The 19,849-nt window shown below is 51.5% G+C and overlaps 1 protein-coding gene across 2 annotated transcripts; it reads left to right on the forward strand.

Moving 5' to 3' along the window:
* The first annotated feature begins 4,654 nt into the window (after positions 1 to 4,654).
* Positions 4,655 to 19,696, forward strand: Lat2 (linker for activation of T cells family member 2). 2 transcript variants are annotated; one of them, XM_087903561.1, is made up of 13 exons: positions 4,655 to 4,813; positions 10,446 to 10,568; positions 11,438 to 11,477; positions 13,293 to 13,336; positions 13,460 to 13,520; positions 13,703 to 13,734; positions 13,975 to 14,010; positions 14,095 to 14,125; positions 15,068 to 15,123; positions 16,102 to 16,161; positions 16,365 to 16,436; positions 16,806 to 16,910; positions 19,014 to 19,696. In XM_087903561.1, exons 1-12 carry the CDS (start codon positions 4,675 to 4,677, stop codon positions 16,886 to 16,888), a joined length of 777 nt encoding a protein of 258 aa, XP_087759687.1. In that variant the 5' UTR covers positions 4,655 to 4,674; the 3' UTR covers positions 16,889 to 16,910; positions 19,014 to 19,696. The 2 variants fall into 2 exon arrangements, with proteins under 2 accessions (XP_087759687.1, XP_087759688.1); XM_087903562.1 differs by lacking the exon at positions 13,975 to 14,010.
* The last annotated feature ends 153 nt before the right edge of the window (positions 19,697 to 19,849 follow it).

Raw genomic sequence — 19,849 nt, forward strand, 5'->3', positions numbered from 1 at the left:
GGTTATTGACTTCTCTGCTTTTTTTTTAAAATTCATTTATTATTTTTGGTTTTTCAAGACGAGTTTCTCTGTAACAGCCATGGCTTTCCTGGAACTCTCTGGACCAGGCTGGCCTCAAACTCCCAGAGATCCGTCTGCCTCTGCTGGGATTAAAGGTGTGAGGCGCCACTGCCTGGCTGTTGTTTGTTTTTGTTGTTTAGTCCTGGGAATTGAAGGCAAGGCCTTTATGCTACATGAAAACACTACAGCTGAGCTGCACTTCAACCATTGCAGGGTTCTTTGACTGGATTCACAGAACAATAGCATGCTAAAATGCTCTTCCTTTGGGTTCATTCTGTTGAGCCATATTCTCTCTCCAGAGTCTGAGTTTTGGTGGTTTTGAGGATTTTGTAGGGTTTTTTTTGTTGTTGTTGTGTTTTTTAAGATTTTTTTATTTATTATGTATACAGCCTTCCTTCCATGTGCACGTGCACACCAGAAGGGGGCACCAGATTTCATTATAGATGGCTGTAAGCCACCATGAACTCGGGAACTCTGGAAGAGCAGTCGTCAGTGCTCGCCATTTCTCTAGCCTTTTTGTTTTGTTTTGTTTTGTTTTTTGAGACAGGGTTTCTCTGTAGCTTTGGAGCCTGTCCTGGAACTAGCTCTTGTAGACCAGGTTGGCCTGGGATTAAAGGCATGTGCTACCACTGCCCGGCTTTGTGGTGCTTTATAATACTTTATGACTTTTTGTCTACTTACGTATTTGGGTGGGTGGGTGTGCCTATAGTGGCTGGAAGAGGGTGTTGGTCTCCTGGAGCTCACGTGTGTGTGCGCACACCACGTGCACTCAGGGCTGGCAGAAGCCAAAGGAAGGAGCCGGCTTCCCTGGAACTGGAGTTGAGTTGTGAGCAGACATGTGGGTGCTTGGGATCATCAAACCACCACCTGGCAAAGCAGCCAGTGCTCTCTGCACTGAGTCACCTCTCTGGCCCTAAGGTTTAGTTTGAGCATGAGCATTTTGCCTGAATGTGCGCTATGTGCCTGTGGAGTAGTTCGAAGAGAGTGCTGAATCTCTTGGAGCCAGAGTCACAGCTGGTTGTGAACTCTCCTTTAAAGAGCAGCAGGGTTTTGTTGTTTTTATTTTTTTGTAAAGGTGATCCACAATATTGAAGACAGGAAAGTGAGATGGCTTAGCATATAAGGATACTTGCTGCATGCCTGACAACCTAAGTTCAATCTCCAGCGCCCACGTGGTTGAAAGAAACTGACTTTCACAAGTGTCCTCTGATCTCCTATGTTGTATGTACACACAAATGTAAACTTAATTTGGGAAACAAAAAAAAAATAACTACAGTCGACTCCGTCCCTGCTTTATCTCTCACTGCATCCAAAGCTCTATAAAATATCAGATATTCAAAAGCAACTGCTCTGTAAAATAGCTTTGTGGTCTTTTGGACCCCACAGAGTCTGGATTCCCTGAGAGATGCTATAATGAGTTGTTAGCAGAGCAGTGACTGTCCCATCTTGTCCTTCTGAAAGGAGGGAGAAGGAGATACCCGGAGTACCACCAAGGGCCTTCTCATATATTGTACTATTGAAATTAAGGGTAGATTTATGCCTTTAAATCCAGCACTTGGGAGGCAGCAACAGGCGAATCTCTGTAAGTTCAAGACCATCCTGGTTTACAAAAGCTAACCACTGTCCTTTCAGGACAGGCTCCAAACTCTAGAGAAAGCTTGTCTCAAAAAAACAAAATGAAGGGCTGGAAAGATGGCTCAGCAGTTAAGAGCATTGCCTATTCTTCCAGAGGTCCCAAGTTCAATTCCCAGCAACCACATGGTGGCTCACAACCATCTGTAATGAGGTCTGGTGCCCTCTTCTGGCCTGCAGGCATACACACAGACAGAATAAATAAATAAATGAATGAATGAAAAATTAGGGCTAGGCAGTGGTAGCAAACACCTTTCTTTAATCCCAGCACTTAGGAGGCAGGGGCAGGTGGGTCTCTAAATTTGAGGCCTGCCTGGTCTACAGAGAGTCCCAGGACAGGCTCCAAAGCTACATAGAGAAATTGTGTCTCAAAAAACCAAAAATGGAAAATTAGGGCTGGGCAGTGGTTGCACATGCTTTTAATCCTAGCACTGAGACCAGCCTGATCTACAGAGAGAGGTCTAGGCCAGGCTCCAAAGCTACACAGAGAAACCGTGTCTTGAAAACCCAAAAAAGGAAAATGAAAAATTAGAAAGGGCTTAAACATTATAGGGGTGTGCCTCCATACCTAGCCTGTGCATTGTTGGGTATGGAACCTAGGCAAACATTTACCAGCTGAGCAATGTTCCTAGCCCTCTCTGTTCCAGTTTGTGTTGGCTAATTCATTTTTTTGAAGGTTGGGTGTGTGTAGGGGGGGTGTTCATTTTGTAGACCAGGCTGGCCTTGAACTCAAATCTGGCTGCCTCTAGGTGCTAGGATGAAAGGGGCCTGCCACCGCCGCCTGGCTAATTATCTTTACTTGTGTGTATGGGTGCTCTCAGAGGCTAGAAGGGTAGCTATGCCACCGGACTTGGTATAAATGCTGAATTGTTACCAAAGTGTGGGGAAGAGGCCAGCCGTGAACACTAGCTCTTCCTGAGTCTCTGCTTCCCCACCTGACCCCATGGGAAAGGAAGCCTTTTGAACTGAGTGTGCCAGGCATTATCTGACTGGCACACATTCCCAGTGGTCCTAGGGTGTTGGAGATGGAGCCAACTCCTGAGCTGCCTGCAGGTCTCCTGCTAATGGTTCCTGTTCCCTGTGTTACTTTACTTCACCACATGGTGGCAGCAGTAGGCTCGTTGCAAAGACTGGAGGGGGGTCGACCCAAACCGCTAGGGCAGACCTTGGTTCTGAAACACTAAACTCAGCAAGTAAATTTCAGGGTGGGACTGTCCTGCCTCATGCCTTGATGTGACCAGCAGGTGGAACATCGTGTTAGCCTTTTTCAAGTTGCAGGGTGCAGAGCTAGGCAGGTTGTTGATCCTTGTCCCTTGGGGCAGTGGTGCCTGCTGGCCTTCTACTCAACACAGAGTCTCCCTGAGCCACACTCCCAACTGAGAAGCAGCTTTGGGGAAAAGGGGACATATGACGTAGTCCGCAAAGCTCTCAAAAGCCAGAGAACCCGAACTTGGTCCCAAACACTCAGAGCGACTCTGGGAACAAGCACTGAGGGCATGGACACAAGGCTCTCTGGAGTTTGCAGGACCAGTCAGCCTGGACTACTCGGTAAGCCCCAGGTCCCTGAGAGGAAAACAAGGTGGAAACTGGGTGTGGTCCCAGCACTCGGGAAGAAGCAGGTGGGTCTCCGAGTTCCCAAGCCAGTCAGGACCACATAGACATAAATACAGAGAAATAAACCACTAGGTGGTCTGGCAAGGTGGCTCAGTGGGTAAAGGCGCTTTCTACCAAGATAGACTATTTGAGTTCTATCCCTGGGACCCATTTGATAAAATTACCAATTCCATGATTGGCGGTGATGGCACACTCTGATCCCACCACTTAGGAGGCTGAGGAATTTGAGGCCAGCCTGGTCTACAGAGTGAGTTCCATGGCAGCCAGGGCTACACAGAGAAACCCTGTCTCTGGAGAAAAAAAAAAAGTGGATGATACCAAGACTGACTCCTGGCCTTCCCCACCTCTCTCCCTGGCCTCCATGTTCACACGCACCTCCATCCACCTCCCAACACACACACAGGCAGGTTGGGTGTCTATCCAGCTGTTTCTGACACTGATCTTTCGTTCCATCTGCTGTCTTTGTGACATCCACCATGTCCTTATCTTGTTTGTCCTATGGTATTGTGCTGCTCTAGTCTCCTTGTCTGCCTGATCCCAACTCTGGGACGCCGGAGGGTGCTAAAAGGACTCTGCTTGTCTGTGTCTCTGTATATCTATCTGGGTCTGTCTTTCTGGTCCTCTCCTGACATGTGTGGCGCTCTCTCTCTCTCCCTCTCCCCTCTTTGTGTGTGTGTGTGTGTGTGTGTGTGTGTGTGTGTGTGTGTGTGTGTGCACGCGCGCATGTGCTGTGGGTCCCTCCTGCACGCTCTCCTGTCCTCCCCACTTCTGTGTGCATGTGAAATCTGAGGTTGACACTGTTTCTCTTCTCCGTGCTTCTTGGGACCTGTGTGAGTCCTGGGCTTTCTGTCTTTCTGTGCCTGTCTCTCACTTCCCATTTCTGTGTCTGTTTCTGTTTCTTTTTTAAAGCCCTGTCCCATGTGTGTGCTTTTGTGTACATGTATATCAGAGGACAACTAGCAGGTACCAGTCCCCCACCCTACCTGTGTGTGTGTGTGTCTGTGTGTGTCAGAGACCAATAAGCAGGTATCCATCTGTCCTCTCCCACCATGTAGTTCCTGGGGCTAGAACTCAGGGTGTCGGGCTTGGTGGCAAGTGCAGTTACCCAGTGAGCCATCTTGCTGGCCTGCTTTTATGTTTCTTTTTGGTTTTGTTTTTTAAGACAAGGTCTCACCATGTAGCAGCCCTGGCTGGGACTCAGTATGTAGAACAGACGCCTCATACTCAGAGATCTGCCTGCTTCTGCCTCCCAGGTACAGGCATTTGAAGGCACACACCACCATACCCCACTCCTCGCTTTCTATCTCTGTATCTGTCTCTGCCCCGCCCACTCTGTCACTAGCCAGTTGAGCAGTCCGGCTGAGGCGGATGTGCGCGGATGATTCAGTAGTGACAGGAAGCCAACCGCCTTGCCTGCTGCCCGCCAGAGTCTGTGGTGTTGGCATCAGCTTGGGCAGGTGTGCCGGCACAGGATGGGGTGGCCATGGTGAGGAACCCCCACTCTCAGGTAAGCATTTCCCAGGGGTGCCCAGCTGAGCAGGTGTTTTCTGCACTATACTGAAGACCCTTAGTAGCTATGGACTGAGTGGTGGCCGAGACACCTGATAGCTCCTGCCCTGGCCTGGTGCTGTGACCTCTTAGGGACAGCCTGTTCCAGGGGCTCCAGATATCTACCTACCGATCATTTTCTTCCCAAATCCCCAGCCTGTGAGACCCCAGGAGGCCCCCAGGGTGGTTCTGGTATTACTAGTGACTGGGGAAGGCCAGCCAAAACCAAGAGATAAACTTCGGTTTCTCCCATCTGTAAAAGGTTAGCTAATACCCCAGGCCTGTGGGTGAATCTGGGATGCTCTGGGGAACTGTGCCCTGACCCTGTCTCAGCCAGGAGGAAATTGCTGTCCCTCAAAATCCACCCAGTCCTGACCCAACTTCATACCTGTTGATGGATAGCCCCTGTAGAGCTGGCGGGCTCTTTGGTTCCGGCTCTGTGAATAGGTAGCCCGGGTTGGCTAGGTTCCTTCAGCCAATCTCCACCATCACCACCACTGACCTGGAAAAGGGCCCGCCAGACCTCTGCACATGGCCATACCCACAAACACATATGTTCAACTCACCTGGCCGTCTGGCCTTCACTAGGTTTTTCAGAGCCCTCTCTCCACCTATTTGGAGCCCCAGATACTTGGTCCGGCTGAGTGGGGATTGTGGTACACTCCTGTGGTCATCACAGCCTTAAGGATGCTAAGGTGGGAGGACGCTGAGTTCAAGGCCAGCCTGTACTCTGTAGTGAGACCCTGTCCCCAAGGAACAAACCACAGACATTCAGCCAAGACCACAGGCCCCAGAGTAGCTCATGAATACAGCTACAGCCATCGCAGGTCTGTGCGATTGGTTGCAATCCTCAGCTAAGCCAACCCTTGTGGCCTCTGTTCCCTGAAGGGTGAGCCATGGGCAGAGCTATCACTAAGGACCGTTGAGGCTGGAGGCTCCGAGGTTACAGAGACCAGCCCTGTGCAAGCCTTGTTCATATGAAAACTGCCCACTTCCCTTTGAGCTATTTTGGCCCACAGAGCCACAGGTCTGTGGCAGTCCCCGACACACCCACAGCCAGCTCTGCTTGGCCCCTTGGGGCTTTGTGTGACTGCAGGCTGCCCCTCCTGCAGACCCAACCTGTTGTCCCCTCCACCCTCAGCCAGCCTGCTGACATCCCGGGTAGAGAGCACGCATGAGCACATGGAATGGAGGAAACTCACGGGGCCCTCCATGGATTTCCGTCACTGCCTCTTTTACTCTGTTTCTTTGTGGCACAGTACGCACCTCTCTGAGCCTCCCGTTTGCTCCCTGGGAAGAGAACAGTTGGGCTCAGATGAATTCCCAACTGAGAAGCAGGTCCCAGACCCTGTCCAGGAAGTGCCCCACGCACTCGCACCTGCTCTTTTGTTTCTCACTGTTGTTTCTCACTATTTTAATACATTTTTAATTACTGGATGGGTGGATGGATAGGTGCGTGCTACAACATAGGGCAGAGAACAGCTTGCAGGAGGTTTCACCACCATGTGGGTCCTGGGAATCAAACTCAGATTCGAAGGAAAGCATCTTTTTACCCAAGCTAGCTCACCAGCCTCCACTCCGCCTTTTCCTTACCATGTACTAATTATGCATGATAATAGGCTTATGGCATTCCCATACATGTAAAGGACACATCTTGACTGTATTCACCCCCGGTCACCTCTCTTGTCCACCCCATTCCCACTGATATCCTCTTCCCAACCAACCCCCTTCTGATATGATCTTTTTTTCAGCGGGGTGGGTTCTGGTGGTAGCCTGGTGAGTTCCATTAGGTTTGCTTTCAGGATGTGAGGGGTTAACCTACAGGAGCGTGGGTACCTTACCATGAGGAACTTCTCTCCTCCAGCAACCTTTTTAGTTAAAACATTCATGTAAGTTGGCACATGATGGTGCCTGCTATAATCTCAGCCCTTGGGAGGCAGAGGCAGGCCAGTCTCTTTGAGTTCCGGGCCAGCCTGGACTACACAGTTTCAGACCAGCCAGGGCTTCACAGTGACTTCCTGTCTCATAGACAAAATGTATGTGTGTGAGTGTTTTGCTTGCATGTACGTGTGTGTACCACATTCATGCTTGGTGCCCACAAAGACAGGGTGAGGGTTGGATGCCCCTGGAACTGGAGTTATAGATGGTTGAGAGCTGCCATTTGGATGCTGAGAATGAAACCCGGGTCTATTATGTTCTTGACCTCTGAGTTACCTCTTGAATACCCTGACCCCGTGTTTTGTTTTGTTTTGTTTTGTTTTGTTTTTCCCCAATGCTGGGAATGGAACCCAAAGCCTTGCCCATGCTATTTAAACATGGGCATATCCCTTACTGGGTGGTTCTAGACTGGTGCTCTACTGTTGAACCACACCCCCGACCTCAAACTGGTAGATTCTAGGCAGTTGCTTTACCACTAAGCCACACCCCTAGGCCATCACCGGGACATTCTAAGCAAATGTCCTACCATGCCCCCAGCCCTCTTCATGTTTGCAGGACTTGAACTTGCAATATAGTCCAAGTTGACCTTGGAATTTGCAATACTCCTGCCACGGCCTCCTCAGCATATCTGCTTCATTGGGTCCTCACAAGGTTTAGTCCCTCAGACCCCGCTGGGGTCAGTGGAGGGCGTCCAGGCCGTGCCTCTAGACATCACTAGCTAGGGATAATACATCCCCTTAGTCTCTGCACTGACAGCCCCGTCCCGTGACACATGGCCACAACTGTGACTATGACAAGAATCTAGGTGGAAACAACCCACATGACTGACCCTGCTCTACAGTCATCGTCTCCATGACAGGCCTCATGTGACATGTGCAGAGGCCACACGTCATTTCCCTGGGTGGCAAGCTTTAGCAGAGAGGTGACCTGAGCCACACCGTGGCTTGTGGACTTGTGGAGTCCCGCTCATCCCTGGACAACAGACCTAGAAGCCAGTTGGCTCTCTGGTAGCCAAAGCCTCTTGGACAGAGGATGGTCCTCCTTCCAGAGGCATGGGGGGGGCTTGAAGAGGAAACACAAGTCAGCAGGCCAGCTCCTGGGACCTTGAATGCCAAGCCAGAAATATGGGCTTGTTCTTGGGGTCCCAAGTGGACTGAGGTGAGCAACTGCTGAGTTCTAGGGAACCTGCTTGTGCTATGTCCAAGTCTCATCCATTTTTTCTTTCCTTGAGACAGTGTCTTGTGGCCCAAGGTGGCCACTATGTAGCCAAGGATGACCTTGAACTCCTGCTTCTGCCTCAGCCTCCCAAGTGCTGGGTTACATGCATATAGGAGCAAGACACCATGCTCCAATTCTCTCTTCTCCCCACCCTCCTGCTATTATTCTTTCATATTTCCCCTCTGCCTCCTCTCTGTCTCCCCCTCCGTGTGTGTGTGTGTGTGTGTGTGTGTGTGTGTGTCCATCTCTCCTTTTAAAAAAAATAGATAGGGTTGTGCTTTGTACCCAGAATTAGCCTTGATCTCCCAGTCCTCCTGGCTCGCTCTCTCTCTCTCTCTCTCTCTCTCTCTCTCTCTCTCTCTTTCCTTGTTTATTTTGTTTTTGTTTTTCAAGATAGGGTTTCTCTGTGTAGCTTTGGAGTCTGCGACTGTCCTGGAACTCTGTAGACCGGCCTGGTCTTGAACTCACAGAGATCTGTCTGCCTCTGCCTCCTGAGTGCTGGGATTAAAGGCATGTGCCACCACCACCCAGATTTTTTTTATTTAAGATTTATATTTGAGTGCTCTATCTGCATGCACGCCCTTATCCCAGAAGAGGTATCAGATCCCACTAGAGATGGTTGTGAGCTACCATGTGGTTACTGGGAATTGAACTCAGGTCCTCTGGAAAAACAAGCAGTACTCTTAACCACTGAGCCATTTCTCTAGCTCCCCTGGTTCTATTTCCTGTAGTGCTAGAACTACGGGGATGTGCCATATGCTCAGTTTATATCTCTTGGGTAGACAAAGTCAATGTTCTAATCAAAGGCCACACCCCAGCCCCTTGCTGGGGCTGGGGGATTCTAGGCAGGGGCTCTACCATTGAGCCACACCCCAGCCTCTCACTGGGGTATTCTAGGCAGGTGTTCTACCACTGAGTTACACCTCAGCCCCTCACTGGGGGATTCTAGGCAGGGACTCTACCACTGAGCCACACCCCAGCTCCTCTCTGGGGGATTCTAGGCAGGGGCTCTACCACTGAGCCACACCCCAGCCCCTCACTGGGGGATCCTAGGCAGGGGCTCTTCTACTGAGTCACACCCCAGCCCCTCACTGGGGGATCCTAGGCTCTATCACTGAACCACACCCCAGCTCCTCACTGGGGGATCCTAGGCTCTACCATTGAGCCACACCTCAGCCCCTCACTGGGGGCTTCTAGGCAGGGGCTCTTCTACTGAGTCACACCCCAGCCCCTCACTGGGGGATCCTAGGTTCTACCATTGAGCCATACCCCAGCCCCTCACTGGAGGATTCTAGGCAGGGGCTCTACCACTGAGCCACGCCTTCTCTAGTTGGAAGTAGACCAAGTGCAGACAGAGCAGCCACATTGTTACCATCGCTCCACATGCCCCTGACTGGCTCCCTCAACTGTGTCCCTGCCCATGCTCGGAGTTGAGTCTCTTCATACTTGTGTTAGCTGGTTTCATAAGCCTATTAGGGATGGCTGTATTCTACCCACTCACCAGACTATGTAGGGCTTCACCTAGGCTGGGACAGCCACTGCCTTTGCATGGCCCTGGGCTAACTGGGAGTTCGCAGCCTTCTCACTGCAGGCATCCCCTGACACACACAGCCCCACCTCCCCTTTTCTCTCACTCTACAGGTCCTCAAGCCCTGTCCCTCAGCTGGGCACCCGTCCCTGAACTATACTGTTTCAGGGTGCCCTCCTCTGAGAGGCATCCTCTAGCTCCCACACTACAGGCAGGATCTGGGTTGGTTGGTTTTTCTGAGACAAGGTTTCTCTGTGTAGCCCCAGCTGTCCTGGAATTCACTCCACAGACCAGTCTGGTCTCCAACTCAGAGCTCTGCCCGCCTCTGCCTCCTGAGTGCTGGGATTAAAGGTGTGCATGCACTCTTAAGTGCTGAGCCATCTCTCCAGCCCCGCCACCTTATTTTGTTTTGTTTCTGATACAGGGTCTTAGTCTTTAGCCCAGGCTAACCTGAGACTCACTGTGTTGTCTCAGACTGGCCTGAAGCTACAGGCAATCCTCCTGCTTCGGCCTCCAGCGTTGCTGGGATCGCAGGTGCAAGCCCTTGTGCTAGGTCCAGGACTGAGCCTTGTATTTGACCCCTCCCTTTCCATACAGCAGCTGGGGCCGGTCCAGTCTCGGCTTCTCCAGGTGTGAATTAAGGAGCCTGTCTCTCAGGGCCAGGTGGGATTGGGAATGAGCGCTTAGGCTTGTCCACAGTTTCTTAGTGCTGCCCAGTGATCTCAGAACCTTCTAGTACACATGGTCTGGTAGTCAGTGTGTTGGTTAAGGTCACATAGGGAGAGACATGGTTGGTCAATCCTGGAATAAGGACGGCCATTCCTTTGTTGCTGGAGCCAAGAGCCAGAGAGATCAGGAACTGTGGGGCAGCGGCCAGGAGCCCCTGGCTCACAGATCTCCAATGCAGCTTCGCAGCCCCCTCCCCAAGCCGACATGAGTGACGAGCTGGAGCTGCTGTGGCCATTGTCAGTACCAATGCTGCTGCTGTTGGGGGCCACAGTCTGGCTGTGTGTCCGCTGCTCCCGCCCAGGTAAGTGTCACACGGGCAGGGAATGATGGGAGTACTGTGGAGATTCTGTCCCAGAGGCCTCTGGGGCTGGACCTGGCTGTCATGGAAGGGGCAGGAGGATGAGCACCCAGGAACCAGCTGCTGGCCCCTACCCAGCCCCTGAAGACTCTGGGTGTGGGTGAAGATGGGTTCTATTGGACCAGGGTGGTCACTTAGGCCAGGGGTTGCTCTGGAGAAGAGAAGGGAGGCTGGTTACCTGTGGTACCCTCTATTTCAAACTGTCCTCCCCTCACAAAAGGGATTAAGTACCTTTCCTTCCTTCCCTCCCTCCTTCCTTCCTTCTTCTTCCTCCCTCTTTCCTTCCTATGCTTCCTCCTTCCCTCCTTCCTTCTTCTCCCTCCCCCTTTCCTTCCTTTCCCTTCCTCCTTCCTTCCTACTCCCTGCTCCAGCCTTCTTCCTGCCTCTCTTCCTCCTTCCTTCCTCTCCCTCTCTCTCCTTCCTCTCCCTCTCTCTCCTTCCTCTCCCTCCTTTCTTCTGTCTTCCCTCTTCTTTCCTTCTCCAACTTTTCTTCCTTCCTTCCTTCCTTCCTTCCTTCCTTCCTTCCTTCCTTCCTTCCTTCCTTCCTTCCTTCCTCTTAATTCTTTCTCATTCACAGTTAGCTCAACCTAGCCTCAAATGTTCCTACCCTCCTGCCTCTGCTTCCTAAGTGTTGGGATCACAGGCGCGTGTCACCACACCCGACTGATATGAACCATCTCAATGACAGGCAGCCACAAGGGACTTACAAGGGCCTGGTGGAGTTACAAAGTGGGGGGAGTCGCAGACCTCAGCTTTCCCCACCACACATCCCAAGTTCAGGGACACTTGCTATGCCATTTCTGTTCTTGCAGGAGTGAAGAGAAATGAGAAAATCTACGAGCAGAGGAATCAGTGAGTTGCCCCAGCTTGGTGTATTTGGGGATCCCCTCAGGAACCCAGTTTCTGCCCTCACTCGTGCCTGTTGCGCAGCAGGCTCCAATGGGTGCTTAGCATTCATTGGAGGAAAGAATCCAGGGCTATCTGGATATGTACCAGGGAATGTACCAGTCAGCACAAGGCGTGGTAGTGGGGGAGAAGCCTGGACACCAGGCAGAATGGGCAGAATGGGAGCAGAATCTAAAAACCACTTAAGAGAGGCACCTCCTGTCACCATGTCACCCCAGCTATCCCAGATCCTGCCTGGGCCACAGAGGGAGTTCAAGGTCAGCCTGGCAACTCAACAAAACCTTGCCTCAAAATTTGTGCAGCAAGTAAAAGTGACTCACCTTGGAACCCAAGGTAGAAGACTAAGGACTCCCAAAAATGTCTTCTGGTCTCCATCTGCTTACCACACCACACACACACACACACCCCAAAAATGTCTTCTGGTCTCCATCTGCTTACTACATCTCACACACACACACACACACACACACACACACACACACACACACACACACTAATAATAATAATAATAATAGTAAATACAAATAAACTTTTTTAAAGTTGAAGAGCAGGGCTGGAGAGATGGCTCAGTGGTTAAAAGCACTAGCTGCTCTTCCAGACAACCTAGATTTGATTCCCAACACCCACATAATGGCTCACAGTCTTTAACTCAGGCTCCATGAGATCCAATGCCCTCTTCTGACCTCCTCAGGCACCAGGAATGCATGTGGTGGACAGACATACATGTGGAAAAAATACCCAGTAAAATACACATGCATATTAAAAAAAAATAAAAGAAATTTAAAGTGTGTAGGGGTGGGAAAGAGATTGTGACTCAGCTGTAGAGCATGTACCTAGAGTCCCCAGAGAAGGGTGGAATACGTGGCTCAGTGGTGCTTGCTGAGTATGCTCAGGGTCCTGAGTTCAATGCCCAACATAAAAAAAAGGCAAGGGGCAGGCACGGTGGTACATCCCTTTCATCTCAGCACTCAGGAAGCAGAGGCAGGCGGATCTCTGTGTTCTGAGCTAATCTGGTCTATATAGTCCACAGAGTAAGTTCCAGGACAGTAAGGCCTACAGAATGAGACCACATCGCAAAACAGAAAAAAAGACGAGAGGGGAGGGGAACTGGCTGACCACACTCTCCCCATCTCTGCTGCATGCACACACACTTCCTACACTCACAGCACAGGCTTCACGTGCACACCCCAACAGGCACTGTCACACACACACAAACACACACACACACACACACACACACTCACACACTTCCTCATTTCCTTTTGCAACCGAAAAACCGCAGAGATTTGAAAACAAAATCTTCCATCTCTGACCACCATGGGCCATGATAAAGCTTACATGTTTTTCTTTTTTCTTTTTGGTTTTTCGAGACAGGGTTTCTCCGTAGCTTTGGGGCCTGTCCTGGAACTAGCTCTTGTAGACCAGGCTGGCCTCGAACTCACAGAGATCCGCCTGCCTCTGCCTCCCGAGTGCTGGAATTAAAGGCGTGCGCCACCACCACCTGGCTCATGTTTATTTTTCTGTTTTTGAGACAGGGTCTTACTCTGTAGCACTGGCTAGCATAGAACTTACTCTGTAGCCCAGGCTGGCCTCAAATTCACATTGATCTTCCTGACTTTAGTGCTGGGAATCCAGCCACAGACATACAGTCACCTTCCCAGGCTCCACTCCTCCCCCCTCTCTGTGTTCCTTGTCCTCTCTCTGTGTTCCTTAGCTGGGGCATGTCAAGGCCCCGCTCAGCACACCTTTGTGTATTTGCAGGCAAGAAAATGAACAGAGCTTTACCCTGGCTCAGACTTACTCCCGTGAGTCCCTGATGCTTCCTGGGTTTGGTTCGGGACTGGGACTTCCTAATAGCCTGATGTAGTAGGCAAAGGCTCAGCTGGGTGAGTACCTACCTATACCCTTTTCCTGCTTCCCTCTTAAAGTGGCCAGACCAGTGTGGCCAGGACCCCTGAAGGACACAGCTTTGGACAAGCCATCTGAAAGGTAGGGAGACATTCGGCAGTGCATGGTCCTCCCAGGGACCCGGACCTGGCACAGCCAAGCCCAACCCAAGCCAAGCCTTGTCCCCAAGCTGCAGAACTGTCTCACTCCTGGCATGCGGGGGTCCAGGGAACCGTCCCCTCCCCAGGCCACCACCTCAGCCCCCCCTTGCCCCATCCTTGCAGGAAGAACAAGCTGCTGTTCTCTCACCTCGAAGGTGAGTGACACCAGGCAGGGCTGAGCCTGAATGGGATGGGACAGTGGGACAAGTACTGGCCTTTTAGGGAGGGCTGAGCCTGGGGTTGATGGAAGGGTCTAAATAGATAAGGCACACGCTGATAACAGACTGCGTACAAAGCTATGACCATCCAAAGCCCCTGGTTCCTTGCTTGGGCTGCAGAGCCTGGGTTGGGCTGGGGCAGGACCTGGAGGGAAGACAGCTTAGCCTTTCTTCCAGGTCCTGAGTCCCTTAGGTACCAGAACTTCTACAAAGGTGGGTAGCTCTGCGGGGAGGGCATGGGCCACAGCCCGGCGGGCGCTTAGCCTGTCTTTAACTCTTCTATCTGGCCTCTTACAGGAAGCAGCCACGAGCCTGATACAACCTATGTGTAAGTGGCCCTCATCCAAGCCTGCTCTCTGTACGCCCCCGACTTTCTGGGTCTCCCATCCCAAGCTTCTTTATCTATGAGTCATTTAGTGAAGACACATCTCTGGGTATAGTGTTTTCAATCTGGTGACCATGGCCGCTCAAAGGATGAGCATCTGGTAGGGGGTGGGCAGCCATCCTGCCATCTGGTGAAAGGCGAGTTACAAAGCAGTCACAGTGGGCTACCTGTTGAGATGTGATTTCCTCCCTCCAAAAAAAAAAGGGGGTGGGGTTCAGTTGGTGGGGTTGTCCGGGTTCCATTGCCAGCACTGCATAAACCTGATGTGGTGGCTTGTGCTGTAATCCCAGCACAGGTGAAGGAGGTCATCCTGGTCTAGGGAGTTTGAGATCAGTCTGGGACAATAGCATGGAGGAGGGCAGGTGGCAGCCAGCTAGCTCAACCTAGAAGGCATTTACTTCTCACAAGCCTGACAACCCGACTTCCACCCACCTCCCCCATCTCTCCACCGCCCTGGGGACCCACATGGTAAAAGGAGAGAACCAGCTCTAAATGTAAACTTGGAAAGAGAGAAGGGAGGAGAGAGACAGATGCATAGATAGACAGGGTGGGGCATGGTGGGGTACAGGTCTATCCTCCCAGCCAACCCAGTACTTGGGAGGTTACGGCAGAAGGATCTGATTCAAGGCCACCCCCCAAAAGAAATGACCCCTAGTAGGGTCTCCTCATGTCATAAATGGGGAGAATTTTGGCTCCGGGATGGGTGGGTGGGTGGGGACTTGTTGAAGGTGTACTAACCAGGCTGACAGTCCTTTAGCCCCAGGGTAGGCAGGGGCTCTGGGAAACATCCATAGTGAATGGGAGGAGCGACCCCCTCATGGCCCTTCCTGACGGTCCCCTCCTGACAGGCCTGCTCAGCAACCCGCACTCTGTTTTCTTGTCCAGAGATCCCATCTCCACAGACTACTACAACTGGGGATGTTCGCAGAAGCCCCCAGAAGGTAAGAGGAGGCAGCCCCTAGGTCAGGATGGGTCTGCAGAGATGTGGAGAGGGGAAGGGAGGAGGAGGACGGGCGACAGGCCGCCGAGGTGGGCAGGGCGGAAGGAAGCTGGTCAGCACATGCAGGGGATGGGGACAGAGCGCAGAGAGCAGGGGACAGGACAGGAAGCAGCAGCGGAGCCGTGGGTGGGAGCATCTGCGGCTGGGCACACACAGATGGGCACTGATGACGGATAAGCCCAGGCGGGCATGGAGGGTGCCAGAGTCTTTGGTCACGGTCACTTCTGCTTTACAGAGAGCAAGGGCGGGGGTGGGGGTGGGGGTGTGGATGGGGGCAGAGCCTATGGAGAGGAGCCGGGCTCTGGGCTCTAGGTCCTCACCTGGCTCTGTAGCGGGTCCTGGCAGTCTATTGAGAGGTCCTCTTCTTTCCCCTACTCTCTGCCACTTTCTTCTCCTCTTCTAGTTTTTTTAAACATCTTTAAGAAAACAATTTGTTTATTGCGTGGGTGTGGGGACACACATGTGGCAGTCTTAGGACGACCCGTGGGAGTCACTGCTGTCCTTTAACCATGTGGGTCCTGGGGAAGGAAGTCAGCAAGGGCCTTTGCTTGATCTTTATTCTGTGAGAAAGGTCTCCTGCCAGGTGCGGTGGCACAGGCCTTTAATCCCAGCACTCAGATCTCTGTGAGTTCGAGGGCAGCCCAGTTTCCACTGCAAGTTTCAGGACAAGCAGGGCTACACAGGGGGACATTGTCTCAAAACAAAACAAGACCAACAAACACGCACATCTGCACCAGCAGACACACAGAACAACAACGCCCCCCCCCACCAAAAAAATCTGTTCTAAGAGAATGTAAAAGACCCTGAAACCCAGCAGGAGAGCTTAGTGGGCCTGTGGGGGCAGCAGAAGGGGGAAGGGACATGGGGCATGCAGGTAGGGTCCACCAGCAGACCCCTGCCAGCTTCCTTCTGTTGACAGAGGATGACTCCAACTCCTACGAGAATGTGCTCATCTGCAAGCCCAATGCCCCGGACTCCGGTAAGGCAGTCTCCCCCAAGAAAGGCTAGGCAGGGGCTGGCAGCCCGAGCTAGGCTCACCCTCATGAATAAGAAGTGAGTTCCCAAGACTCAGCCCTTGCCTGCATTCTCCATGTCTCTGCTACTTTTGGGTCAAGTTCACCCAAAGGAGGAGCTGGCCCCTGGCTCCCTGGACCTACTCAGTGTCCCCATCCCCTCCCTCAGGTGGCGAGGACGCTGAGGATTACCAGAACTCCCTATCCATCCGAGAGTGGAGAGAATCCAGGAGGACTGTGGGTCTGTCCCCCGTGGGCAGAGGCCTCCTCAAGTGCGGGCTGGGGTGGTTGTGGTGGGATCCACTCCAGCAGGCAGCAGGAGGGTCAGCCTGGGTGGGTTCCCTTCCAGCCAATCTGGCTGGCTTCACAGTGGAGCCTCCATTGTACCCAGGGCCACAGAACTCCCCTTGGCAGCAGCATGGCCTCCAGAGCTGGTCACTCAGTCTTGAAGCAGAATTTCTGAAAACTCAGCAGGGATAGGCAGATAGCAAGAGTCCTGTGCAACATGACACCTCCCCTGTGTCATCTGCAGGGTCTTCAGCACACTGGCTGGGGACCAGCAGCAGTGTGTGTCTATGAACTGTGAACAGCTACCCATCCTGATCTTTAGGTGCACCAGTGTCCCCATCAGGGAGCCCAGATGAGGAGCCAGATTACGTGAACGGGGATGTGGCTGCTGCCGAGAACATCTAGGGGAGGATCAATCAGAAGGAAGGTACCGCACCCTCTCGCTGCTCAGAGAGTGAGGGCCCTGTGCAGGGAGGAGCCTCGGAGTGATAACTTGCCCCTACTGCATGCTCACCAGCTATTAGGAGCAGAAGGGGGATGCTTACTGAAGTCCACCTGTCCACTTCCTGTGGGACTGGGGGACCCAGAAGAGTTGGGGTCACCCAGGTGATAGGAGGAAGCACACGCATGGTCGGGGCACTGGAGATGCCTAGCAGAGATGTCTCAGGAGTAGAGCACTTACCCTCCAGTGCACCCGTGGGAGATGTAGGCATGACTTGGCAGCAGAGTGAACGCCTGCAATGTGAAGTCCTGGGTTCTTTCGTCAGCATGGAAAAAAAATAATTTTTTTTTTATTTTTTGGGTTTTCAAGACAGGGTTTTCCAGTAGCTATGTAGTCAGGCTGGCCTTGAACTCACAGAGATTCACCTACCTCTGCCTCCCGAGTGCTGGGATTAAAGGAGTGCGCCAGCACCGCCCAGCTCAGAGAGCTGGTCTTAAATAATAGAAAGGAAACTTGAGAGATGGCTCAGTGTAAGCATAGGATGTGAGTTCGAATCCCCAGCACACACCTGTCACCTGGGGGGCACCCGGTGCCGGGGCACCCGGTGCTGGGGGGGCAGATCTCAGGGCTCACTGACCAGCCAGCCTAGCAGAAACAATGAGCTCTAGGGGGATAATGGTACAGGAAGATATTCAAAGTTGACTTCTGGGCTGTCCTGTGCACATATCACACACACACACACAGATACACATATCATACACACACACATACACACACACACACACACGAATAGATAAAAGGAACGATGCAAAAAGAAAACAGAAATCAGATAAACAAAACAGATAAGAAAATCAATATACCAGACATGATGGCATACACTTTTAATCCCAGAACTCAGGAGACAAGCAGGCAGATCTCTGAGTTCCAGGCCATCCTGGTCTATAGAGTAAGGCCCTGTGAAAGAAAGAAAGAGAGAGAGAGAGAGAGAGAGAGAGAGAGAGAGAGAGAAAGAAAGAAAAGAAAAAAATCCCAAAACCAAAAATGTAATATGTTCCCTGGTAAGAAAATATAATATGTTTAAGAGGCCTTGGTGATAAACAGCCAGGGGAATGGGGCTGTAACTTGGGATGGGGTGGTGGAGACTAGGATTCTCTTCCTCCTCACTGGGAAGGATATCCCGGAACAGTAGGGAGGTGGCAGAAGCAGGATGCCCGTCTCTAGCAAAGGGCATGGGAGAGGTTGGAGGTCAGCCAGCGCCAGCATTGGATTTATTGATAGACAAGAAGGGAATTGGATCTGGGTCTTGCTCCCTTCTTCCTTCTACTACCTTCCACTACACCTGGCAAGCTTTTATATATATAAACACAGTGTTCATAGTAGCTTTATTTGCAATAACCACAATCCTGGCAGGAGGCTTTCTTTCTTTCTTCCTTTCTTTATGATTTTTTTACTATTTATTTAGAATAGTGTTCTGCCTGTAGAACAGAAGAGGGCACCAGTTCTCATTAGAGATAGTTGTAAGCCACCATGCGGTTGCTGGGAATTGAACTCAGGACTTTAGGAAAAACAGCCAGTGCTCTTAACCTCTGAGCCATCTCTGCAGCCTCCTGACAAGCTTTCCTTTATGTTTTGATGAGACAGGTTCTTTTCTTTCTTTTCTTTCTTTTTTTTTTTTTTTTTTTTTGGTTTTTCAAGACAGGATTTCTCTGTAGCTTTGGAACCTATCCTGGAACTAGCTCTCGTAGACCAGGCTGGTCTCAAACTCAAAAAGATACTCCTGCCTCTGCCTCCCCGAGTGTTGGGATTAAAGGCATGCGCCCCCACCACCCGGCTGAGACAGGTTCTTACTATGTAGCCTTGAGCAGCTGACCTGGGACTTGATCTGTAGACCAGGCTGACCCTGAACTCACAGATCCTCCTGCTCTACCTTCTGAGTGCTGGGATGAAAGGCATGAGCCACCACAACCCAGCCATGCCTGTGGGTTCTGGAACTTGAATGCAGGTCCTCACGCTTATGTAAGAAGTACTTTCCTGACCGAGACACCTCTCCAGGACACCTTTGCCTCCTAACTCTCTTCTCTCTTAAAGGGCCTGAGGGAACCATGAGCTGAAGCGTTCATTGCTTGCTGAAGCCTGTTTCCCGGAACGCTCAAGCTTCAGACCTGGCTGTGGCTGCTCCTGGGAGACGTTCCAGAACACCCTGACACACAGCCTGGGAGACCCTGGGACTCACCAGGGCTGCAACCCCCAAGCAATGCCCTGGACTTCTTTGGGGGCAGAGCAGGTGCCTGGGGACATTGGCTGTGCTGAGGAAGCCCAGGACCTGAGGAAAGCTGTGTCCCCAGTACCACATCTAAAACTTGGCACAACAAAATCTCTCACGCTGGTCTCAAGCTTGCAATCCTCCAGCCTCAGCCCTAGTGCTGGGATCACAGGGTGTATCACTACCTTGTATCTTTTTTCCTTGTTTGAACCTCAAATTGCTTATGAATGTTGGTTTCTGGTCATGTTACTTATTTCTGTAGTTAACTTCAATTGTTGGAGCCATATTTAATATTGTCAATGTCAGGGGGATTTCCTGTCTTCCAGAGAGCATTACATGAACTTTAACAGATGAATGGGGAGTAGGGTAACCTTGGGTCTCCTTGTTCTCTTAGTGGGCTCCAATTTGCTCAGTTTTATTGTCCATTCCTGCAGGGACCTTGTGGGTCAGTGATAGGGAAACAAAACTGGTCCTCACCAACCACCAATAAACCCTGAGTTCAAGAGCAGGCCTTGCCACATCTGTCTTTGTTTATCGTGTCCACAGGGCTGAGCGGCTTCCTCTGTTGCTCTCCAGTCTTGTTTTTTATTTTTTTTAAGATGCCGTAAGTTAGTATATTTGAAGAAACACCTAGAACCCAATCGTTAGACTGACACAGGAG

Source organism: Myodes glareolus, chromosome 2 (genome assembly GCF_982192425.1).
Source record: "Myodes glareolus chromosome 2, mMyoGla1.1, whole genome shotgun sequence".
In the NCBI taxonomy this organism is placed as follows: Eukaryota; Metazoa; Chordata; class Mammalia; order Rodentia; family Cricetidae; genus Myodes; species Myodes glareolus.

What these genes read in the sequence shown, in the direction of transcription:
- Lat2 (XM_087903561.1), top strand. Translation starts at nt 4,675, where the DNA reads ATGTGCGCGGATGATTCAGTAGTGACAGGAAGCCAACCGCCTTGCCTG. An exon ending in GAGCCTGATACAACCTATGT is followed by an intron (nt 14,126 to 15,067) that starts GTAAGTGGCCCT and finishes TTTCTTGTCCAG; the next exon opens with AGATCCCATCTCCACAGACT. An exon ending in AGAATCCAGGAGGACTGTGG is followed by an intron (nt 16,437 to 16,805) that starts GTCTGTCCCCCG and finishes CCTGATCTTTAG; the next exon opens with GTGCACCAGTGTCCCCATCA.